The sequence below is a fragment of the Apodemus sylvaticus genome, chromosome 2 (assembly GCF_947179515.1).
Source record: "Apodemus sylvaticus chromosome 2, mApoSyl1.1, whole genome shotgun sequence".
In the NCBI taxonomy this organism is placed as follows: Eukaryota; Metazoa; Chordata; class Mammalia; order Rodentia; family Muridae; genus Apodemus; species Apodemus sylvaticus.
The window spans coordinates 164,385,389-164,407,343 of record NC_067473.1 but is presented as its reverse complement, the minus strand read 5'-3'; the positions used below and the strand labels follow the sequence as shown (position 1 = coordinate 164,407,343).

Sequence of the window (21,955 nt, the reverse complement as noted above, 5' to 3'; positions counted from 1 at the left end):
TCTTAACTAAATCGATGAGTTTTAATTTTAAAGAAGAAACTTCTGAGGGCCAAGGAGATGGCTCAGTGGGCAGAGGCGCTTCCTGGCAGGCCCGACAACCTGAGTTCCACTTCCAGGACCCACATGATAGAAGGAGTAAGACAAGGGAGGAAGGGGAGGAAGAAAGAAAGAAAAGAAAGAGAAAGAAAGAAAAGAGGAAAGGAAAGGAATGAAGAGCCGGGCAGCAATGGCGCACACCTGTAATCCCAGCAGTCTGGGAGGCAGAGGCAGGCAGATTTCTGAGTTCGAGGCCAGCCTGGTCTACAGAGTGAGTTCCAGGACAGCCAGGGCTACCCAGAAACCCTGTCTCGGAAAAAAAAAAAAATAATAAAAAAAAATAAAAAGGAAAGAAGGGGAAGGAAAGAAAAGGGTTGATTGTGACTGAGGCTTTGCGGCCTAGGGGGTGCACCTCAGTTGCTGGCGTGTTGCCAGCATGTGTGGAGCCCTGACTTTGATCCCCAGCACTGACAGAACTACGTGTAGAGTCACATGCTGGGAATCCCACTACTTGGGAGGTGGAAGCTTATAAAGCAAGTTTAAGGCTATCCTGGACTACGAGTTTAAGGCTATCCTGGACTACGAGTTTAAGGCTATCCTGGACTACTGAGACCGTCTCAAAAATCAATTAATCGCTGCTTTGTGCTAGAAGTGACAAGGTGCCAGAGAGTCCTGGATGCTCCTAACCCAGACTGGGTGGTGTGGCAGCCTCCCAGGAAGTGCGAGGCCTGAGGCCTGACAGCAAGGAGCCGGCCCACTGAGAGGGCAACCTGGAGCCGGGTGGGGTGTGATCGGGTGGGAGGGAGGGAGAGTGGGCAGGGCTAGTTCTGAGATAGAGGTAGATGTAGGGTGTAGTGGGCACGCCTTTATTGCTAGCACTCAGGAGACACAGGCAGGCAGATCTCAGTGTGTTCAAGGCCAGCCAGGTCTATGGACTGAATTCAGGATAGCCAGAGCTACATGGTGAGACTCTGTCTCAAACAAACAAATAGAAAAGGCAGGGGCTCCATAGAGTGTCGGAGGCCATAGCCGGACTTCGGAGTTTGCCTAAAACCTAATAGGAGGTGGTGTTGAGACAGGTCTCATGTAGCCCAGGCTGGCCTCAAGCTTGTTTTGTAGTCAAGGATGGCCTTGACTTCATAGTCCTCTGCCTCTGTCTCCCAAGTACTAGGACTATAAGCATGTACTACCAGACTGGGTCCAGGTAGTGATTTGTTGCTGCTGCTACTGCTGCTACTATTATTATTTGTGTGTGTGTGTGTGTGTGTGTGTGTGTGTGTGTGTGTGTATGTATGTGTATGTGTGTGTGTCTATATGCCTTGGCACACATGTGGAGGTCAGAGAGCAACTTTAGGGAGTCAGATCTTTCTTTCCACCGTGTGTGTTACAGGAATTGATCTCAGGCTGTTATGTTAGCCTTAGCAGCAAGCCCCTTTACCCACTGAGTCACCTCGCCGGCCCCACTTGAGAATGTCTTAAACAAGAACTTTTTATTTTTTAAATTCCTTTTTTTGGAGGTAGATTGAGACAGGTTTCTTTGTGTAGCCTTGGCTGTTCTGAAACTCACTCTGTAGACCAGGCTGGCCTCAAACTCACAGAGATCCACCTGCCTCTGCCTCCCACGTGCTGGGATCAAAGGTGCTCCCCATCGCCCTGTAAAGGTCTCTTCTCTTCTCTTCTCTTCTCTTCTCTTCTCTTCTCTTCTCTTCTCTTCTCTTCTCTTCTCTTCTCTCCTTTTTTAAAATTTGCTTTACACCCCTTCCACAGTTCCCCTCCCTCCTCTCCTCCCAGCCCTGACCTCCCATGTCCTCCCCCTTTCCATTCAGATCCCTTCCATGGATATCCCTCAGCCTATATAGTTACAGTAAGTCCAGGCCTATCTTCTCCCATTGAGGTGGCCTGGTAGGAGGGCCCCCGGCAGGCAGCGGAGTCAGTCCGCCTCGGTTTCCTCTGTTGGGAGTCCCACACTACACACACTGTGCGTGCGGAGGGCCTAGGCCAGTCCTGTGCGTGCTCTTTGGTTGGCAGTTCAGTCTGTGAGTCCCTCGGGGCCTAGGTTAATTGAGTCTGTGGGTTTTCTTGTGGTGTCCCTCTGGCTCCTTCCATTCTTCCTCCCAGGATTCCACAAGCTCCATCTAATGTTTGACTCTGGGTCTCAGCATCTGTTTCCATCAGTTCCTCTGTGAAGCCTCCCTGATGCTCTTATGCTAGGCTCCTGTCTGCATGTATGGCAGAATATCATTGACAGTGTCGGGCGGGGGTGGGCTCCCTCTCATGGCCTGGGTCTCAGGCTGGACCAGACATTGTCCATCCCTGCTCCGTCTTCACCCTGACACATATTATAGGCAGGACAAACTGTAGGTGGAAAGATTTGTGGTTGGCTTGCTGTCCCAGTCTCTCCAGTGGAAGTCTTGCTGGTTCAGGAATGGCCACTGCAGGCTCCATATCCCCCATTGCTGCTCTTAGCTAGGGCCACCATCGTGGATTCCTGGGAGTTTCTATTGTGCTCATCCTAGAGATGCTCCTCCCCCCACCCCCATACCCCTACCCCTGTTCCAGTCCTTTCTCCCAGTACTCTCCCTCTCTCCTCTGTCCACCTGATCCCTCCTGTTCCCATCCCCCCACCCCCATCAGATCATCCCCCCAAGATGTCTGTTCTAGTTCCCCTTGTCAGTGAGTGTCACGTGTCCCTCCTCGAGTCCTTGTTACTTAGCTTCTTTGCGTCTGTGGATCGTAGCATAGTTATTCTTTACTTTATGGCTAATGTCCACTTATAGTGAGTACATGCTGTGTGTCTTCCTGGATCTGGGTTACCTCACTCTTTTCTAGTTCCATCCATTTGCCTGTGAATTTCATGATCTTGTTTTTAATAGCTGAGTAGTATCCATTGTGTTGATGAACCGCATTTTCTGTACTCTTCAGTTGAGGGACATCTAGGCTGTTTCCAGTTTCTAGCTATTATGAATAAAGCTGCCACGGACATAGTTGAGCAAGAGTCCTTGTGGAATGGCGGAGATGCTCAGGAGTAGTATAGCTGGGTCTTGACGTAGAACTATTCTCAGCTTTTGAAGGAACTGCCAAATTGATTTCCAAAGTGACTGTACAGGTTTGCACTCCCACCAGCCATGGAGGAGTGACGGCCGCTCCCCCACCCCCCTTGCTCCACATCCTCACCAGTGTGAGCCGTCACTCAAATTTTTAACCGTTCTGGCTGTATTAAGATGGAATCTCCGAGTCATTTTGATGTGCAATTCCCTGATAGCTAAGGATGTTGAACATTTCTTTAAGAGCTTTTTGGTCATCATTAGACATTCCTCTGTTGAGAATTCTCTGTTTAAATCTGTACACAGACACACACACACACACACACACACACACACACATACACACACACACACTTTTTTTATTTTTTTAGCGAGATGGGGTTTCTCTGGGTACCAGAGCCCTGGCTGTCCTGGACTCACATTGTAGACCAGGCTGGCCTCAGACTCCTAGAGATCCACCTGCTTCTGCCTTCTGAAGATTAGAAGGGATTAAAGGTGTGCACCACCAGGCCCAGCTCTGTACCCCATTTTTAAATGGGTTATTTGGTTTGTTGATGTCAAGTGTCTTGAGGTCTTTATAGATCTTAGATATTAGCCTCTGTCAGACGTGGAGGAGGTGACGATCGTTTCCCGTTCTGTAGGCTGCCATTTTGTTCATTGCAGTGTCTTTCCTTTGCCCTACAGAAGTTTTTCAGTTTCATGAGGTCCCGTTTATTAATTGTTGGCCGTAGTGCCTGAGCTGTGGGTGTCGGTTCAGGGGTTTCTCTCCTGAACCAGTGTGCTCATGGGTATTCCCCACCTTCCGATTTTGTGGGGTACAGGTTTTTGAAGTAAGAACTAATGATTTTTTGAATTTCCAGGGTGTCTGCTGTTAAGTCCCCCTTTTCATTTCTGATTTTGTTAATTTGGAGATTCTCTCTCTTGCCTTTTAGTTAGTTTGGCTAAGGGTTTGTCTCTTACTGATTTTTGCAATGAACCAATTCTTTGTTTCATTGATTATTTGTATTGTTGTCTTTGTTTCTATTTTAATTGATCTCAGCCCTGGGTTTGGTTATTTCTTATGCCTACTCCTCTTGGAAGTCTTGCTTCTTAGTCTGGTGTTCACAGAGGTGCTGTTAAGTCGCCAGTACATGACCTCTCTAGCTTCTTTACAAAGGCACTTAGTGCTGTGAACTTTGCTCTTAGCACCGCTTTCACTATGTCCCATTAGTTTGGGTATGTTGTGCCTTCATTTTCATTGAAATTTAGAAAGTCTTTCCTCTCTCTCTCTCTCTCTCTCTCTCTCTCTCTCTCTCTCTCTCCCCCTCTCCCTCTCTCCCTCCCTCCCTCTCTCTCCCTCTCTCTTCCTCTTCCTCTCTCCCTCCCTCCCTCTCTCTCTCTCTCTCTCTCCCTCCCTCTCTCCCTCTCTCTCTCTGTCTCTCTCTCTCTCCCTCCCTCCCTCCCTCCCTCTCTCACTCTCCCTCCCTCTCTCTCCCTCTCTCTCTATCTCTCTCTCCCCCTCTCCCTCCCTCTCTCCCTCTCTCTGTCTCTGTCTCTATCTCTCTCTCTCCCTCCCTCCCTCCCTCCCTTCCTCCCTTCCTCCCTTCCCTGACCCAGTGGTCATTGAGTAGAGAGTTGTTCAGTTTCCATGAGTTCATAAGCGTCTGTTGTTTCTGAAGTCTAGCTTTGATCCACGGTGGTCTGATAAGATACAGGTGGTTATTTCAGTTTTCTTCTATCTATTGAGATTTGCTTTGTGACCAATTTTGAAAACAGTACCAAGAGGTGCTGAGAAGAAGGTATATATATTCTTTTGTGTTTGGGTGAAATGTTCAATAGATAGCCGTTAGGTCCATTTGATTCATAATATCTGTTAGTTTCGTTATTTCTGTTTAGTTTCTGTCTGGATGACCTTTCCATTAATCCGTGAGGGTCCATGTGTGATTTAAGCTTTAGTAATGTTTCTTTTACCAATGTGTGGCATAGATATTCAGAATTTAGATGTCATCTTGGTGGATTTTCCCTTTGTTGAATATGAAGTTTCTTTCCTCATCTCTTTTGATTAATTAATTAAGGCCTATTTTGTTAATTACTAGGATGGCTACCCAAGCTTGCCTCTTGAGTCCATTTGCTTGGAAATTTTTTTTCTAGCTCTTTACTTTGAGGTAGTGTCTATCTTTGATGTTGAGTTGTGTTTCTTGTATGCAGCAGAAGGATGGATCCTGTTTTCGAGTCCATTCTGTTAGCCTGTGTCTTTTTACTGGGGAATTGAGTCCATTGATATTGAGAGATAGTAATGACCAGTGATTGTTAATTCCAGTTATCTTGATGGTGGAGGTAGTAGTGTGTGTGCGTGTGTGTGTGTGTGGGGGTGCATGGGGGGGTGCATGTGTGTGTGTGTGGGGGGTGCATGTGTGTTGCATGTTTCCCTTCATTTGTTTTTGCTGATGTGAAATTATTTCCTGTGTTTTCTTGGGTGTAGTTAACCTCGTTGGGTTGGATTTTTCCTTCTAGTGTGTTCTGTAGAGCTGATTTATAGATAGGCATTGTTTAAATTTGGTTTTGTCATTGAATATTTTGTTTTCTCCATCTATGGTGATTGTTAGTTTTGCTGGGTGTAGTAGTCTAGGCTGACATCTGTGGTGTCTTAGAGTCAGCAAGACATCTGCCCAGGCCCTTCTGGCTTTTAGAGTCTCTGTTGAGAAGATGTGTGTAATTCTAATAGGTCTGCATTTATATGTTATTTGGCCTTTTCTTTTGCAACTTTTAATATTCTTTGTTCTGCACATTTAGTATTTTTATTATTATGTGGCATGGGGATTTTCTTTTCTTGCCCAGTCTATTTGATATTCTGTATACTTCTTGTATGTTTATAGGCATTTCTTTCTTTAGGTTAGGACATTTTTCTTCTATGATTTTTGTTGAGACTATTTTCTGGCCCTTGGAGCTGGGACTCTTCACCTTCTTCTCTTCCTATTATTCTTAGGTTTGGTCTTTTCTTGGTATCACAGGTTTCCTGGATGTCTTGTGTTACAAACATTTTAGATTTGACATTTTCTTTGACTGATCTATTGATTTCTTCTATCACATATTTTCTAAATCTGAGAGTCTCTTTTCCATCTCTTGTGTCCCACTGGTGATGCTTGTGTCTGTAATCCCTGTTTGCTTACCTAGGTTTTCTATCTCCAGGGTTGCCTTAGTGTGTATGTGTATATGTTGTGTGTGTGTGTGTCTGTGTATCTGTGTGTATGTGTGTGTTTATATATGTGTGTGTATGTGTGTGTCTGTCTGTGTGTGTGTCTGTGTATGTGTGTGTGTGTGTCTGTGTGTATGTGTGTCTGTGTGTATGTGTGTCTGTGTATGTGTGTCTGTGTATATGTGTGTATGTGTCTGTATGTATGTGTATGTGTGTCTGTGTGTATGTGTATGTATGTATGTGTGTCTGTGTGTCTGTGTGTGTTTATATATGTGTGTGTGTCTGTGTGTATGTGTGTATGTGTATGTAAATATATGTGTGTGTATGTTTTGTGTGTGTCTGTGTGTGTGTATATGTGTGTGTTTGTGTGTATGTGTGTGTGTATGTGTTTATATATGTGTGTGTGTGTGTGCTTTTTTGGTTCTATTTCCATTTTCAGGTCATGAACAATTTTATCCATTTTCCTTACCTGTGATTATATTTTCCTGTATTTTTTTAAGGGATTTAATTACTTCCTCTTTAATGGCCGGTATCATCTTCATAAGATTGGAATTCAGGTCATTTTTCTTGTGTTTCCGCCGTGTTGCGATATCGAGGGCTTGCTGTAATAGGATGGCTGTAATAGGTGGTACTCTGGCTGTTTCTGGTGGAGTTCTAACACCCCCCTCTAGTCATCTGCATTTGCCTATTGTAGGTTTAGGTGCTAATTTCTGAGTGTATCTTTGTTCGATGGGTTTATCTCTGCAGTCCCTGGAACCTGCGTGGGCTCTGGGAGAGCATAGGTCTTCTGCTGAAGTCGTGGTCCAGAATGTGGAGCCCAGCTGGTGGGGTGCAGTTTACAGCAGTTTGGTGTGCTTTAAGGGGAGTTTGTGGGCACAGGGCAGGGTCTTACCCTGGCTCCCTCCATACTCTTTATTTTTAATGTGATCTTTTCAAGCCGCAGTTGGCAGCTGCTGAGAGAGTTTCCTTTCTCACCAGGCATCTTGAGCAGTGTGAACTATGACGAGGAGCCTGACAAGGAGGAAGATGAGGGGGAGACCCTCAGCTCGCCATCGGCTTGTTCAGAGAAGGAGAGTTCTGCAGCCAGCCAGAGAGCAGCCTCGGTGTGTTGTGCTGAAGCAGCAGTGGGAGCCCCAGACACCTGGGAGTCCTTACCTCAGGGCTTTGGGTTCCCTGGTTGACCTGTAGGCTGCCCTTTGCCAGAGGACTGAAGACAGGGTTGGGGAGAGGCAGAGGGTTTTGTCCACCAAGTGTCTGTCGCAGGGGTAACGTTCATGCCCGATTCTGGTTGCTCATATTGTATTTGCAGGAGACAGGAGCTTCTGGTGTGACAGCCCAGCAGGGTGATGCCCTGCTCGGAGAAGTGGAGAACTTAGAGGACTTTGCGTATAGTCCTGCCCCTCGGGGCGTCACGGTGAAGTGTAGAGTGACCAGGGATAAGAAAGGCATGGACCGCGGCCTCTTCCCCACCTACTACATGCACCTGGAGAAGGAGGAGAACCGCAAGGTAGGGTCTGTCCTAGGCCGTCCTCTTCTAGTGCTAGGGACAAACGTCATGCATGCCAGGTGGGCACTGCTCCATCAAGCCACAGCCTGAGCCTGAGCTGCTCCAGAGAGGACAAGGCTGTTGTAGGAGTTGATTATGTCCAGGAAGTCCCTCTAGACTACACAGCACCTGGCAGTGGGTCGTGTGCCCAGAAGTCTTAGTGCCATCCTAGTCATGGGCAGCCTCTCAGGTTCCTCACCCCTGCCTATGTTCATGTGGAGAAGTATTTCCTTGTGGCTGGGTGGAGCTCAGCCTCCTGCACTGGGGTAGGTGCCCCACCACAGAGCTGACCCACCACAGAGCTGTCCCACCACAGGGCTGACCCACCACAGAGCTGTCCCACCACAGAGCTGTCCCACCACAGAGCTGACCCACCACAGAGCTGTCCCACCACAGAGCTGTCCCACCACAGGGCTGACCCACCACAGAGCTGTCCCACCACAGAGCTGACCCACCACAGAGCTGTCCCACCACAGAGCTGTCCCACCACAGGGCTGTCCCACCACAGAGCTGTCCCACCACAGAGCTGACCCATCACAGAGCTGACCCACCACAGAGCTGTCCCACCACAGGGCTGACCCACCACAGAGCTGTCCCACCACAGAGCTGACTCACCAAAGAGCTGACCCACCACAGAGCTGTCCCACCACAGGGCTGACCCACCACAGAACAGAGCTGTCCCACCACAGGGCTGACCCACCACAGAGCTGTCCCACCACAGAGCTGTCCCACCACAGGCTGTCCCACCACAGAGCTGTCCCACCACAGAGCTGTCCCACCACAGAGCTGACCCATCACAGAGCTGTCCCACCACAGGGCTGTCCCACCACAGGGCTGACCCACCACAGGGCTGACCCACCACAGAGCTGACCCACCACAGGGCTGTCCCACCACAGAGCTGTCCCACCACAGGGCTGACCCACCACAGAGCTGTCCCACCACAGGGCTGACCCACCACAGAGCTGTCCCACCACAGGGCTGACCCACCACAGGGCTGACCCACCACAGGGCTGACCCACCACAGAGCTGTCCCACCATAGGGCTGTCCCACCACAGAGCTGTCCCACCACAGGGCTGACCTACCACAGGGCTGACCCACCACAGGGCTGTCCCACCATAGGGCTGTCCCACCACAGGGCTGACCCACCACAGGGCTGACCCACCACAGAGCTGTCCCACCACAGGGCTGACCCACCACAGAGCTGACCCACCACAGGGCTGACCCACCACAGAGCTGACCCACCACAGAGCTGACCCACCACAGGGCTGACCTACCACAGAGCTGACCCACCACAGGGTTGACCCACCACAGAGCTGTCCCACCACAGAGCTGTCCCGCCACAGGGCTGACCTACCACAGGGCTGACCTACCACAGGGCTGACCCACCACAGAGCTGTCCCACCACAGGGCTGTCCCACCACAGAGCTGTCCCACCACAGAGCTGACCCACCCCACAGAGCTGACCCACCACAGAGCTGACCCACCACAGGGCTGACCCACCACAGGGCTGACCCACCACAGAGCTGACCCACCACAGGGCTGACCCACCACAGGGCTGTCCCACCACAGGGCTGTCCCACCACAGGGCTGTCCCACCATAGGGCTGACCCACCACAGGGCTGACCCACCACAGGGCTGACCCACCACAGGGCTGTCCCACCATAGGGCTGTCCCACCACAGGGCTGACCCACCACAGAGCTGACCCACCACAGGGCTGACCTACCACAGGGCTGACCCACCACAGAGCTGTCCCACCACCAGGCTGACCCACCACAGGGCTGACCCACTGAGTGCTGGCTTTCCTTTATATATTTACTTATTTTTTTGGGTTTTTTTTTTTTTTTTTTTTTTTTGGTTTCTTTGTTTGGTTTGTTTTTTTGTTTGGTTGGGTGTTTTTGTTTTGTTTTGTCCTTGTGTTTTGAGACAGGGTCTCTTTAGGTAGCCCTGGCTGTCCTGGAACTCACTCTGTAAAATCTCAAATTCACAGAGATCTTCCTGCCTCTGCCTCCTAAGTGCTGAGATTACAGGTCTACCATGCCGGGACCAGAAAGAATTCTTGGCATGTGATATGATACCGATTAAGACTGTGGACTTACTGAACCCATGTTCGACTGACATTTTTCTTTCCTCAGATATTTCTTCTAGCGGGTAGGAAGCGGAAAAAGAGTAAAACGTCCAACTACCTGGTCTCCACAGACCCGACAGATTTGTCCCGCGAAGGGGAAAGTTACATCGGCAAACTCAGGTGACGGAGCCTCAGATCACTGGCCTATTCCTTCTGTAGTTCCATGATTTCAGAGTAATGGCTGTTGTATCCTTCCCCCGTGCAATTCCCCCTTCCACCCCCACCCCCCCTCCCCGCCCCCAGTCTGGTCAGCTCCTACGCTTCTCTCTTACTCTAGGGATTGTTAGCCTTGAGGCTAACACCTGGTAGGCAGTTGCTCTACCACTGAGCTATAGCCCTAGCCTTTGCTATTTTTTTCTTAAATTTTTTTTTATGATTCAAATAGCTGTGTTAATCTTAAAAAGAAAAAAAGTGGGGCTGGGGAGATGGCTCAGGGGTTAAGAGCACTGACTGCTCTTCCAAAGGTCCTGAGTTCAAATCCCAGCAACCACATGGTGGCTCACAACCATCCGTAATGAGATCTGATGCCCTCTTCTGGTGTGTCTAAAGACAGCTACAGTGTACTTACATATAATAAATAAATAAATCTTAAAAAGAACAAAAGTTAAGCAGGGTGATGGTAGGGTACACCTTTAATCCCAGCACTCTGGATGCAGAGACAGGTGGATCTCAGTTCAAGGCCAGCCTGGCCTACAGAGTGAGTTCCAGGACAGCCAGGGCTATATACACAAAGAGACCCTATGTCGAAATGCCAAAAAGGCAAAGTTAAAAGAAAATCTTGAGGCATAATGGTTGCACACCTTTGACCCCAGAGCTTGGAAGACAGAAGCAAGTGGATCACAAGTTCCAGGCCAGCTAGGGCTACATAGCCTTGTCTCAAAAACTGAAAGAATTATGTAATTTATTTTATTAAATTAGTTATTAATTGTTCATAAATCATTAATATATTATTTATCTATTAAATTCTTTAAGATAAATGTTTAAAAAGAAAATGTTGCTGGGTGGTTGTGGTGCACGCCTTTAATCTCAGCACTTGGGAGGCAGAGGCAGGCGGATTTCTGAGTTTGAGGCCAGCCTGGTCTACAGAGTGAGTTCCAGGACAGCCAGGGCTACACAGAGAAACCCTGTCTTGAAAAAACCAAAAAGAAAAAAAAAAGAAAATGTTAGATGGTGTCCGTGTTGGCGCCCGGCGAGCAGGCAGGTAGGACTCCCTCTCCTCTAGCTCTGTCCTCCAGGGGAGGATTGCGGATCATCATGGTGGCTCTCTCTCTCTCTCTCCCGATACTAGATCCAACCTCATGGGGACCAAGTTCACGGTGTACGACCATGGCGTCAACCCTGTCAAGGCCCAGGGCCTGGTGGAGAAGGCGCACACCCGCCAGGAGCTGGCTGCCATCTGTTACGTAAGTGCTCCCTTTGCCTCCCCGTGCTCCTCCCTCCCCCCCCCACCACCACACCATGCCCTCCCACATGCCCACCAGGCCCCAAGCCGGCTCTTCTCCCTCGCCCTTCCGTGTTTGCTGACCCCCTTCTAGGTCCTGACATCGTTTGCGTTGGATCTAGGTCCCCACGATTCGCTCTGCGTTAGCCTCCCTTCCCTGATGCTACGCTTTGGTCAGAGGCTACAGTAAAATAGAAATTAGGATTAAAGCCATCTCTTTGCATTAATCCTTCCCTCCGCTCCTTCTTTCTTTCTTCCTTTTTTTTTTTTTTTGTTGTTGTTGTTGTTTTGTTTTCTTTCTTTCTTTCTAGACAGGGTCTCTTTGTCTGCCCTAGCCTTCCTGCATATTCCAGGCTGGCCTCAAACTCTCAGCCTTCCTGCTTCAACCTGCTGAATTCTGGGACGAAAGGTGTGTACCACCACGCTGGCTTTCTTTTCATTCCTTTTTTCCTTCCTCCTGTGACAAGGGCTCACCACTTTGCCTAGGCTAGCCCCAAACTCCTGGCCTTAAGCAGTCTTCTCGCGTCACCCTCCCAAGTGCTAAGACCTGTGTGTGCAGGCGTGTCCCACCACGCCTGACTTCTGGGTCCTGTTCTTGGCCTCTGCTTAGCTCCGGCAAGGAAACAGAGCTGGTTTTGGTGCTCTCGGTGCAGGCTGCGTTTTCTGTGCCTGTAAAAGTAGAACTCAGTTTCTTTTTTCCTTCCGCTTCCAAATTCTGCCTTTCTTTACTGTCTTTCAGGAAACAAATGTACTCGGTTTCAAAGGTCCTAGGAAAATGTCTGTGATCATTCCAGGGATGAATATGAATCACGAACGCATCCCATTTCGGCCGAGAAATGTAAGAACATATTTCCAATGAAACCAGGTCTCAGAGACAGAAGAGAGATTATATCCACCAGCCAAGGTCTCTAAAACACAGCAATGCACCTTTAATGCAGTAATAGAGTACAACAGAGACCAATTTTAAAAATTGCTTTTTCTGGGAGCCCAGGCTGGATTGGTTCTCTTACCGTTCACCAGGAAAGCCGCCGCTCCAGTCCCCAGAGTAGGACGTTGCAGAGATGTTAAGAAATGCTAGGACATCAGACTCTCGAGGCTGGGTCTGGAGAGATGGCTCAGTTGTTAAGAGCACTGGTTCTTCTCCCTAAGGACCCAGGTTCAATTCCCAGCACACACACACAGTGTCTCACAATTTACCTCTAACTTCAAATTAAAACAAATATAAGTAATTAAAAGAAATTGTTAAAAAGGAATTCCATGGGTGACCAGGAGGGGGCAGTGAGTGCAATGTAAAATGAATAAGAAAAAAAATTAAATATTATATATATATAATATAAAGGTGCCCATAGCCTGTGTCGCTGTGCCTTTGGTCCTCTGTTTCAACCTTTCTGAGGTGAAGAGGTGAACCTTTCCCTAACCCTTGTGAGTTATTGGCAAAACTCACAGGATTTTGAGTAAATGGCAAAAGTAGTCATTTTCCCTCCACATAGGAACACGAGAGCTTGCTTTCAAAATGGCAGAACAAATCCATGGAGAACCTGATCGAACTGCACAACAAGGCCCCCGTGTGGAATGACGACACCCAGTCCTACGTCCTGAACTTTCACGGCAGAGTCACCCAGGCTTCTGTGAAGAACTTCCAGATTGTCCACGGGAACGACCGTAAGTGTGCCGGGAGGGCTGGGTGGGACTGGGAGGCGCCCACAGGGCTGACCCACCACAGAGCTGTCCCACTGAGTGCTGCCCTTCCATGGTGGCCCGGAAGCCATCCAGGAGGGAGCGGCTGAAAACTGATTACCACAGGGTGAGAGGCGTGTGAGAGTCTTTCCCTGGCACATCAAAGGACTGCTTGTTGGGTGAGGCCATTAGGGCCCTGGTGCAAGTGACCCCCTGAAAGCCATCACGTGACTGCGGCCTCTGCTCCCACCAGCTCCTCTAGGCGTTCTTCTGCCCTCCATGCCAGTCAGGAGGAATTTCCCAGTCCGTAGGGAGAAGAACTGATGGAAAATTGAACGGGTTTACCTTTTTGAGACAGGGTCTTGGCTTGTAGGCCCAGCGGGTTGAGCTGTGATCCTCCTGCCTCAGCCTCCTGCATGCTAAGATGTCAAGTATGTGCCACCACACCTAGATGCAAGCTTCCTTCCTTCCTTCCGTCCGTCCTTCCTTCCTTCCGTCCTTCCTTCCTTTCTGATTTTTTGTGTGAAGCTAGAACTTAGTACCTTTTCCTTCAACCGGTTCCTTGCACCATGGCGACCCCCCCAACCGCACGGCTATTTTCGCTGCTGCTTCATAACTGTCACTTTGCTACTGTTTCGAATGGCGGTGTGGCTATCCAACACGTGAGCCCCGTGACCGCCCGCAGGTTGGGGACTTCTGCTCTCATGAGTTCATCTCTTTCCGTTTCCAGCCGACTACATAGTCATGCAGTTCGGGCGCGTGGCTGACGACGTGTTCACACTGGACTATAACTACCCACTGTGTGCACTCCAGGCCTTTGCCATCGGGCTGTCCAGCTTTGACAGCAAGCTGGCGTGTGAATGAGAAGCGGCCAACAGGGGATTTCTTCACCACAGAGCCTTCAGGAGCAGAAAGCCACGGTCCCTGTCCCTGTCCCAGCACAAGAAGAGCAACATTCGGTCCCTCTGGGAAATGACTGTGTGAGTGTGAGTGTGCATGTGTGTGAGTGTGCGCACACGCGAACATGTATGTTTATACATGCATACACATACACACGTGGATACATGCTTCCACACACTCATTCACACCTTCCCTTCTCTGAACTTCAGAGACCCGGTCACAGATGACAGCTTCTCATGGGTGAGAGATAGTTTAAAGCACAGGGAAGTAGACACCCGGGCACACTGGTGTCTCCTGACTGCACAACAGATTGTGTGTGGTGAGTGTAGCTTTGGTGTGTGCGGCACTTCCAACAGAATCAGGTTCTAATGACTATAAACTTGGGCCTCCATTTTGAAGATCCTTTTAAAAGGGGGGCTGTCCCCTCGGATGCCTTTAGCCCAGGAGCCTGCAGACTTTCTCAGCCCGTGGGCTGACGGCGTCTCTTGCACTGAGTCCACTTAGCTTCTTCAGCACAAAAACAGCCATAACTAGTTGGTGCGCAGAGTGTAGCTGTGTCCCAATAAAACTTTATTGACAACGTGGGCATTGGCCCAGTTTGGCCTGTGACTCTGGGTTGCAGGCCTGCCTTGGATCATGTCCCTTCCTCCAAGGCAGGAGCCTCTTCCAGGACATCGGCGGAGAGGGCACGGTTTGCTCTTCAGGAGCAGCAAACTGGCGTTTTATTTTTATTTTTATTTTATTTTTCCATGGATCTCTGTGTAGCCCTGGCTGTCCTGGAACTTGTTCTATAGACCAGGCTGGCCTCAGAGATCCACCTGCCTCTGCCTCCCAAGTGCTGGGATTAAAGGCTTGCACTACTGTGCCTGGCCACAGACTGACTCTTAAGAGGAATTCTTGCCGAATCCATTTTTGGTAGCTTTTGCCAGAGATTATGACTATCATATACCGTCTCGGGACGTGTGACACTAGTTTGTTCGTGGGTCTAAAAGGTTCTGCTGTCCCAGCCTCCCTCTTGCTTGTCTTCAGAGCAGGCTGGTGGGCAGCCTTCTTAGACAGAAGCGTGACTGGCCAGATCTCTGGAACCTTTGCTCTCCAGCATTTTAATCTAGTGTCCTGTTAGAGGCAGCAGGCGTCCTGGTGAGAAGGCCGCCTCGATGGCACTCACAGGCCCTGCCGGTCAGCTTTGTCCTCCAGCCTCGAAGCCCTGGCCCACACCGGTGCAGACACTGCCCTGCATACTGAGGTTTTGAGATCCTGAGCATCTCCCAGCCAATCATGACAAAGTCCTCAAGGTCCTCAGCCTACGATGTACCTGAACGTGACAATTCAAAAACGTGGGGTCTACATTCCGCGGGCCCCCCCACTCCCAAACTGCTTCCCCGCATGGGTGAAGGGTCTTCAGCGCTCCTCCATGGTTTTGCCTGTGCGGAGGAGGTCCCTTCATCCCTGCAGCCTGTCGCTCGCTCCCTGCTCAGGGTCACGGCGGGCGTGATGACAGTGGCGTGAGATCTGGGAGGTGAGACCTGTGCTAAGCCAGTGGCTTGCCTGTCCCTTCAGATGTCACTGTTTCTGCCTCAGGCATGAAGGCCATTAAGTGCCTTGTTCTTAGACGTGCTCCGAAACCTGACACACCTCGCTTCCCCCACAAGCCACCTGCTGAGCTGAAGGCTGCTCCCTTTGTCCCCACGTAAAGGGGCAGGGGCTCTGGGCCACCGGGTCTAACCTTTCCGTCCAGCTGAGAGAGCCTTATGCTCCCATTTCACGGACTCTGAGTGAGTGTGCAGGTTTTACATGAATCCTATTTATACCTTTTGTATGCCATATAAATAAAGATAATTTATATAAAGATGTCGCTTTCCCAGAATCCTATCCCTTGGGGGTTCCTCCTGTTCTGTGGGAATGTTGTTTTAGTTCTTAGAGCCAAGTAGCAGGAGAATTCGGTCGGGTGGGGGTGGGGGCACCACAGACTAAGAAACCTGTTTAAGAGACAACACAGATGCATCATACTCGAGATCTCGGAGCTTGCTGCGTGGATGGTGGAAGTGAGCAGACAGACTGTGCCAGGGCCCGATAGGGAGGCCGCAGCATCTCAGAGGCCTCTCCTGGGCAGCCTCCTGGGTCTTTGTTGGCTTTGTTCACTGGTGCATGAAAACAGTAAAACAGACCTCTTGCTTGTGTGTGTGTGTGTGTGTGTGTGTGTGTGTGTGTTTAGATAGGATCTGTTGTGTTCACAGCTCTACTGGAGCTCTACTGGGCTGTCTTTGAACTCACCTCCCTCCTACATCAGCCTCTAGCACTGAGACTAAGAGCCCTGTCCACAGTTAATGGACTGTGTGTCACCTGACACTGACACTGGAGAGAAAGCCTGCTCCCACAGACCTTTATGAGCTTTTGCTCCTGTTAGCAATAAGAACAGGGAAAAAAAAGGACCAACCCTAGCTGAGAATTTAGTTCCTAAAGCCTGATCTTCTCTTTTGTATAATTTTATGTGACTAGAGTGTATTATGGCTTTCTTTTTTATTGTGTTTTTGTTTTGTTTGTTTTTGTGTGGGATGGAGGCAAGTCTCAGTAATTTCTTGGGTATGGGTTTTTTTTCCCCTGCACATTTGTGCACGTGTGCCTGGTGTCCACATAGACAGCAGCAGGACATTGAATCTGTTTTAACTGGAGTTACAATTGGTTGTGAGCTATTGTGTCAGCACTAAGAATTGAACCCTGATCCTCTGGAAGAAGAGCAAGTGCTCTTGACCACTGAACCATCTGTCCAGCCTCTGCCTCAAATGCTGACTTCCAAAATCTATTGTAACACTTTTTTTTTTTAATGGTTTTCTGAGGCAGGGTTTCTCTGTATAGCCCCGGCTGTCCTGACTCTGTAGTTCAGGCTGGCCTCGAACTCAGAGATTTGCCTGCCTTCGCCTCTGGAGTGCTGGGATTACAGGCGTGCGCCACCACCGCCTAGCTGATTTTCTTTTTTTAACGGCAAAATGTTCATGTTGCCCTAGGGTAGCCTGTACCTGTGAAGTTGAGGATTTATCTGACAAGCAGCCCGTTTTGTAGGTGGCTGTGTTGTGTGCTCATGTTCATGTGCATACATGTAAAGGTACACATGCATGTGGAGACCCGAGGTTGACCTCAAGGGTCATCTTTAGGTGTTGTTCTCATTTTCTGAGAAAAGGTCTCTGTCCTGAGGTTAGGCTAGGCTGGGTCAGTGGCACAAAGGTCTAAGCTGGCTGGCTGGTATCTCCGGGAATCAGCCTGTCTTTCTTCCAGAGGCTGGTATTATAAACTTCAAACCAGACTGGACAAGTCTTCGTGAGTTTGAGCCTGATCTATACAATGAGTTCTAGAACAGCCAGAGCTATGTAGAGCGACTCTGACTCGGAAATAAAGAAAACGGGCACTTGCATGCTCTTGTCGGTAAATACTTTGATCAACTGAGCCAGCTTCTGGTCCCTGTGCCCTAAAATAAGTGTCTATTTTACTAATTATGTCATCAATTAGGTTGACTCTTGTCAATTCTTTTGTCCTATATGTAATTTTCTAAGGGCACAGAGACATCTTGGTCCACGGAGGAAACACTGGGATTCCCTTGTCCCCAGACTGGTTCCTTCAGACAGAATGGCCCCTTTCTGCTCTCTCTCTCTCTCTCTCTCTCTCTCTCTCTCTCCCTCCCTCCCTCCCTCCCTCTTAAAGATTTATTTATTGTTATATCTAAGCACACTGTAGCTGTCTTCAGACACACCAGAAGAGGGCATTGGATCTCATAACAGATGGCTGTGAGCCACCATGTGGTTATTCCTGGGAATTGAACTCGGGACCTCTGGAAGAGCAACCGGCGCTCTTAACCGCTGAGCCATCTCTCCAGCCCTCTGTTCTCTCTTTATCAAAGATCTGCTGTTAAATTTTTCTTTTTAATCCTCAGTCTTGAGGAGCAACAAGGTACCACATGCTTGTAAATCCAGCACTCCAGTAACCTTTAAGGCCAATCTGGTCTACACAGCCAAACTAATAAAAGACTCCAGAGAGTAAGGTGTGTTTTGGCGCCACCTTGTGGCCAATATTTCACATTACAAGTTCTTAGGACCTTGGTGACCTCCACACCACTCTATAATACAGAACAATTCTCTCAAGGTGTGAAAACTGCTGTGATAGTTTGTGGCACTAATTCTCTCAAGGTGTGAAAACTGCTGTGATAGGGAGTGGCACTATTTGGAGGTGTGGCCTTGTTGGATTAGGTGTGTCACTGTGGGTGTGGGATTTAAGACCCTCATCCTAGTTGCCTGGAAGGGAGTCTTCCACTACCAATCTTCAGATGGAGATGTAGAACTCTCAACTCCTCCTGCAACTTGCCTGTCTGGATGCTGCCATGCTCCCACCTTGATGATAATGGACTGAACCTCTGAACCTGTAAGACAGCCCCAGTTAAATGTTGTCTTTACAAGAGTTGCCCTGGAGCCAGGCGGTGGTGGTGCACGCCTGAAATCCCAGCACTCTGGGAGGCAGAGGCAGGCGGATTTCAGAGTCCGAGGCCAGCCTGGTCTACAGAGTGAGTTCCAGGATAGCCAGGGCTATACAGAGAAACCCTGTCTCAAAAACAAAACAAAACAAAACAAAAACAAATCCAAAAAACCAAAAAACAAACAAAACCAAGAGTTGCCTTGGTCATGGTATCTCTTCATAGCAATGGAATCCCTAGTTTAAAAAAATTGTGTGTGTGTGTGTGTGTGTGTGTGTGTGTCACTGAGTCTTGGTAGACAAGCCTTTTCCACTAAGCTACACTCCCCATTCTGGCTCGGAGAGATGGCTCAGAGGCTAAGAGCACACGTGGCTCTTCCGGAGGACCTGAGTGTAACCTCACATGACATGAGCACTCACATGACATCTGTAACTCCAGTTCCAGGGATCACCCTCTGCTGACTTCAGCAGGCACCAGGAACACACCCAGTGAACAGGCACATTGATGAACCGCTGCCTCCATCTTAGGCTTAAAAGCCCTCTTACAGTAAAGAGAATCGAGGTTTACTCCTGTTGTGATTAAACCTGTTTCTCAAGCACTGGGCTGTGTCCCAACTGTGACCTTAACTACAAATGGTTCTGTACTGCCTGTCCCAGGACACGGTAACCATGCCTTTGTTAAAAAAACAAAAAAACATTTATAACCGATTTACAACCCTACCTTTGTTTGAAAAGGTTGTTGTGACTACCTTGTGATGACTACTCTGTAACAGCACCCTGCAACCATGGCTGTGTTTCAGAAGGTCATTATGACCAACTTGTTATGCTTGTCCTGCTCCTGTAACCTTGCCCGCCAAATCCCCCATTTGGAAACCCACCACCCCTGGTCTATCTCCTTCACTTCTAGTCCTGGCCTCTGGAACCCTGCCTTAGGGGAAAGCAGCCTGTGTGCCCCAATAAAAAAAGTTTGCTTTAGTTATTTACTTGCTTTAATGAATGAATTTGTCCATGATTTTGTGTCCGTGGTCTTTCTCCACGAATTTCTGGGATTAAAATAAAGGCAGGCAAACCGCTCACATGCCATCTTTTGTTTGGTTTTGTATTTTAAGACAAGGTCTCTCTGTGTAGCCCTGGCTGTCCTAGAACCTGGTCTGAAGACCAGGCTGGCCTCGAATTCAGAGATGTCCCTGTGTCTGCTCCTGGATCCTGGGATTAAAGGTGTGCACCACCACCTCCTGGCTTCATACACCTTTTCTTAAAAATTAGATCATATACCAGGCATGGTGGTGCGAGGCTTTAATCCCAGCACTTGGGAGCCAGAGACAGACATCTCTCTGTGAGTTCAAAGCTAGCTTGGTCTAAATGGCAAGTCCAGGACAAACAATACTACATAGAAAGACTCTACTACAACACACACACACACACACACACACACACACACACAGAGACAGAGAGAGAGAGAGAGAGAGAGACAGAGAGAGAGAGAGAGAGAGAATGATATTTATACAAAAGAAAATTATTATGGATGAAGCTGGGTAACTGGACGTGAGTCCTAGTGTGTGCCTACTACATCTCTTTTACTAAAAAGTAAACCTTTTTTTGTTTGGTTGGTTGTTTTTTGTTTGTTTGTTTTGTTTTCTGAAACAGGATTTCTCTGTATAGCCCTGGCTGTCCTGGAACTCACTCTGTAGACCAGGTTGGCCTCAAACTCAGAAATCTGCTTGCCTCTACCTCCCAAGTGCTGGGATTAAAGGTGTGCGCCACCACCGCCCGGTGCAAAAATGTAAACCTTAACTGAGCATTTTGTTGCTTTGTCTCACCATGGAGCCCTGGCTGGCTTGGAACTCACTATATAGACCAGGCTAGACCCAACTCATGAAGATATGCCTACCTCTACCTCTTGAGTTCTGGGTTTTAAAAGTGTGTACCACCATGCCCAGCTTAATGGACATTAAACACACACACACACACACACACACACACACTTTTAAAGCATGTGGCCCAGGACATGGTGTCCAGATCTGCCTGGCCTTTCTGCCCACCAGCCCCAGGCTCCTTCCATGATGGCTTCCCACAGCGTAGGCCTGAGCAGGAAACTGGCAGGTACGGAGATTGGTATTGTTTTCTTTTTAAACTCTGTGGTGTCAGGGTGGAACTCAGTGCCTCAGAAATGGAAGGCAGTTGCCCTTCAACTAAACTACTTTCCCAGGTCCTTGCCACCTGGGCTTAGGATTTCTACCTTTTGGTTTAGGTGGACTCTATCATTTCTAGACTAGGGGGTCAGAGAGCTAATGACAGGCGCTGGAGGGAGGAAAATGCCCCTCCGGCCCAGTGGGCTGCGCCCCCCACTCCCCTGGAAGGTATAACCGCAGTGGCCGAAGCATCCCTGTCAGACTGCACCGCCTAAGGGTCATGTGTGCACCTCCCGGCCCAGGCTGGCGTCATCAGCCTTTCTATCTGAGGACCTCTGTGCGCCATTCAGCATCTGAAGGGCCGCAGTGCACAGGAGCCTTCCTGGCCTGCGACTACCTCTCAGACTCATCTCCTGGAGACTCAGGACAATCTGCATACTCATATTTTTCTTCCCACGATCCTCCAGTGTTTCTAGAACGATTAGCTAGCAGTTCTTTTTGTAAGCTGGGAGCAAGAAGGCTGGTTTGGAGAGGGCATGAGACGGCTGGCAGAAAAGAGCCAGGAATCCAATGCTTTTTAAATTGAGGGCTGGCTAGGTGGCTCAGCACGGAAAGGGGCTTGCTGCCAAATGGATCAGCCATAGGTTGGAACCCTTGGGACCAGTTCCCAACGGTCGTCCTCTGATAGCCACATGCACAGAAGAAATAAGATGGTAAATTGTTAAACGTTGCCTGGTTTTGCTTTTGGTCTATTTTACGTTTTGCTTAGCCAGGTATATAGGCATTGATAGAGTGTCTTGGTTACCTTTCCTGTTGCAGTAATAAAATGCCCCCCCCACCCCATAGGGTCACAGCGCATCTGCAGAGATTAGCTGTCAGTATCCCAGTCAGGACATGCCTGCCCCCTTCCGCCATGATTCTTCCTAGACATGCCTAGAGGCTGACCCACTCCAGATCCAGATGACCCCTCGCAGGCATGGCTAGTGGCTCTTCTCTTTAGCGTCTCCAGTAAACGTGACACAGACATACATAAAACTGATAGAAATGCTATTTGGAAACGACACGAAGAAGTCTGCTCCTTTCTGCCTTCCATCATTCCCAGGCTTCCCTTTAATCTACATCTTTTATTTGTAAAATAATATACAGAGGGGCGTGGTGGCGCATGCCTGTAATCCCAGCACCTGGGAGGCAGAGGCAGGCTGATTTCTGAGTTCAAGGCCTGCCTGGTCTACAGAGTGGGTTCCAGGACAGCCAGGGCTACACAGAGAAACCCTGTCTTGAAAAAAAAAAAACCCCAAAAAAGAATATTCAAAATAAAAATATGTCTGTAGTGATCTACCTTTTGTGCTCCAAAGGTAGCAGCATGGTGTATGCTTGGCTTTGTGGCTTGCTTGTCCCCTGGGTACATCTATCTTCATA

At 48.9% G+C, this 21,955-nt stretch overlaps 1 protein-coding gene across 3 annotated transcripts in view; it reads left to right on the top strand.

The window, feature by feature from the left end:
* Tulp3 (TUB like protein 3) overlaps positions 1–15,795 on the top strand; it is a 39,836-nt gene extending 24,041 nt beyond the window's left edge. For all 3 annotated transcript variants that reach the window (XM_052174952.1, XM_052174951.1, XM_052174954.1), the window contains 7 exons: positions 7,234–7,358; positions 7,565–7,762; positions 9,936–10,048; positions 11,217–11,331; positions 12,109–12,207; positions 12,860–13,031; positions 13,777–15,795. In XM_052174952.1, coding sequence (XP_052030912.1) covers positions 7,234–7,358; positions 7,565–7,762; positions 9,936–10,048; positions 11,217–11,331; positions 12,109–12,207; positions 12,860–13,031; positions 13,777–13,910 — 956 coding nt within the window. In that variant the 3' untranslated portion in view covers positions 13,911–15,795. The remainder of the gene's footprint in view (positions 1–7,233; positions 7,359–7,564; positions 7,763–9,935; positions 10,049–11,216; positions 11,332–12,108; positions 12,208–12,859; positions 13,032–13,776) is intronic.
* The last annotated feature ends 6,160 nt before the right edge of the window (positions 15,796–21,955 follow it).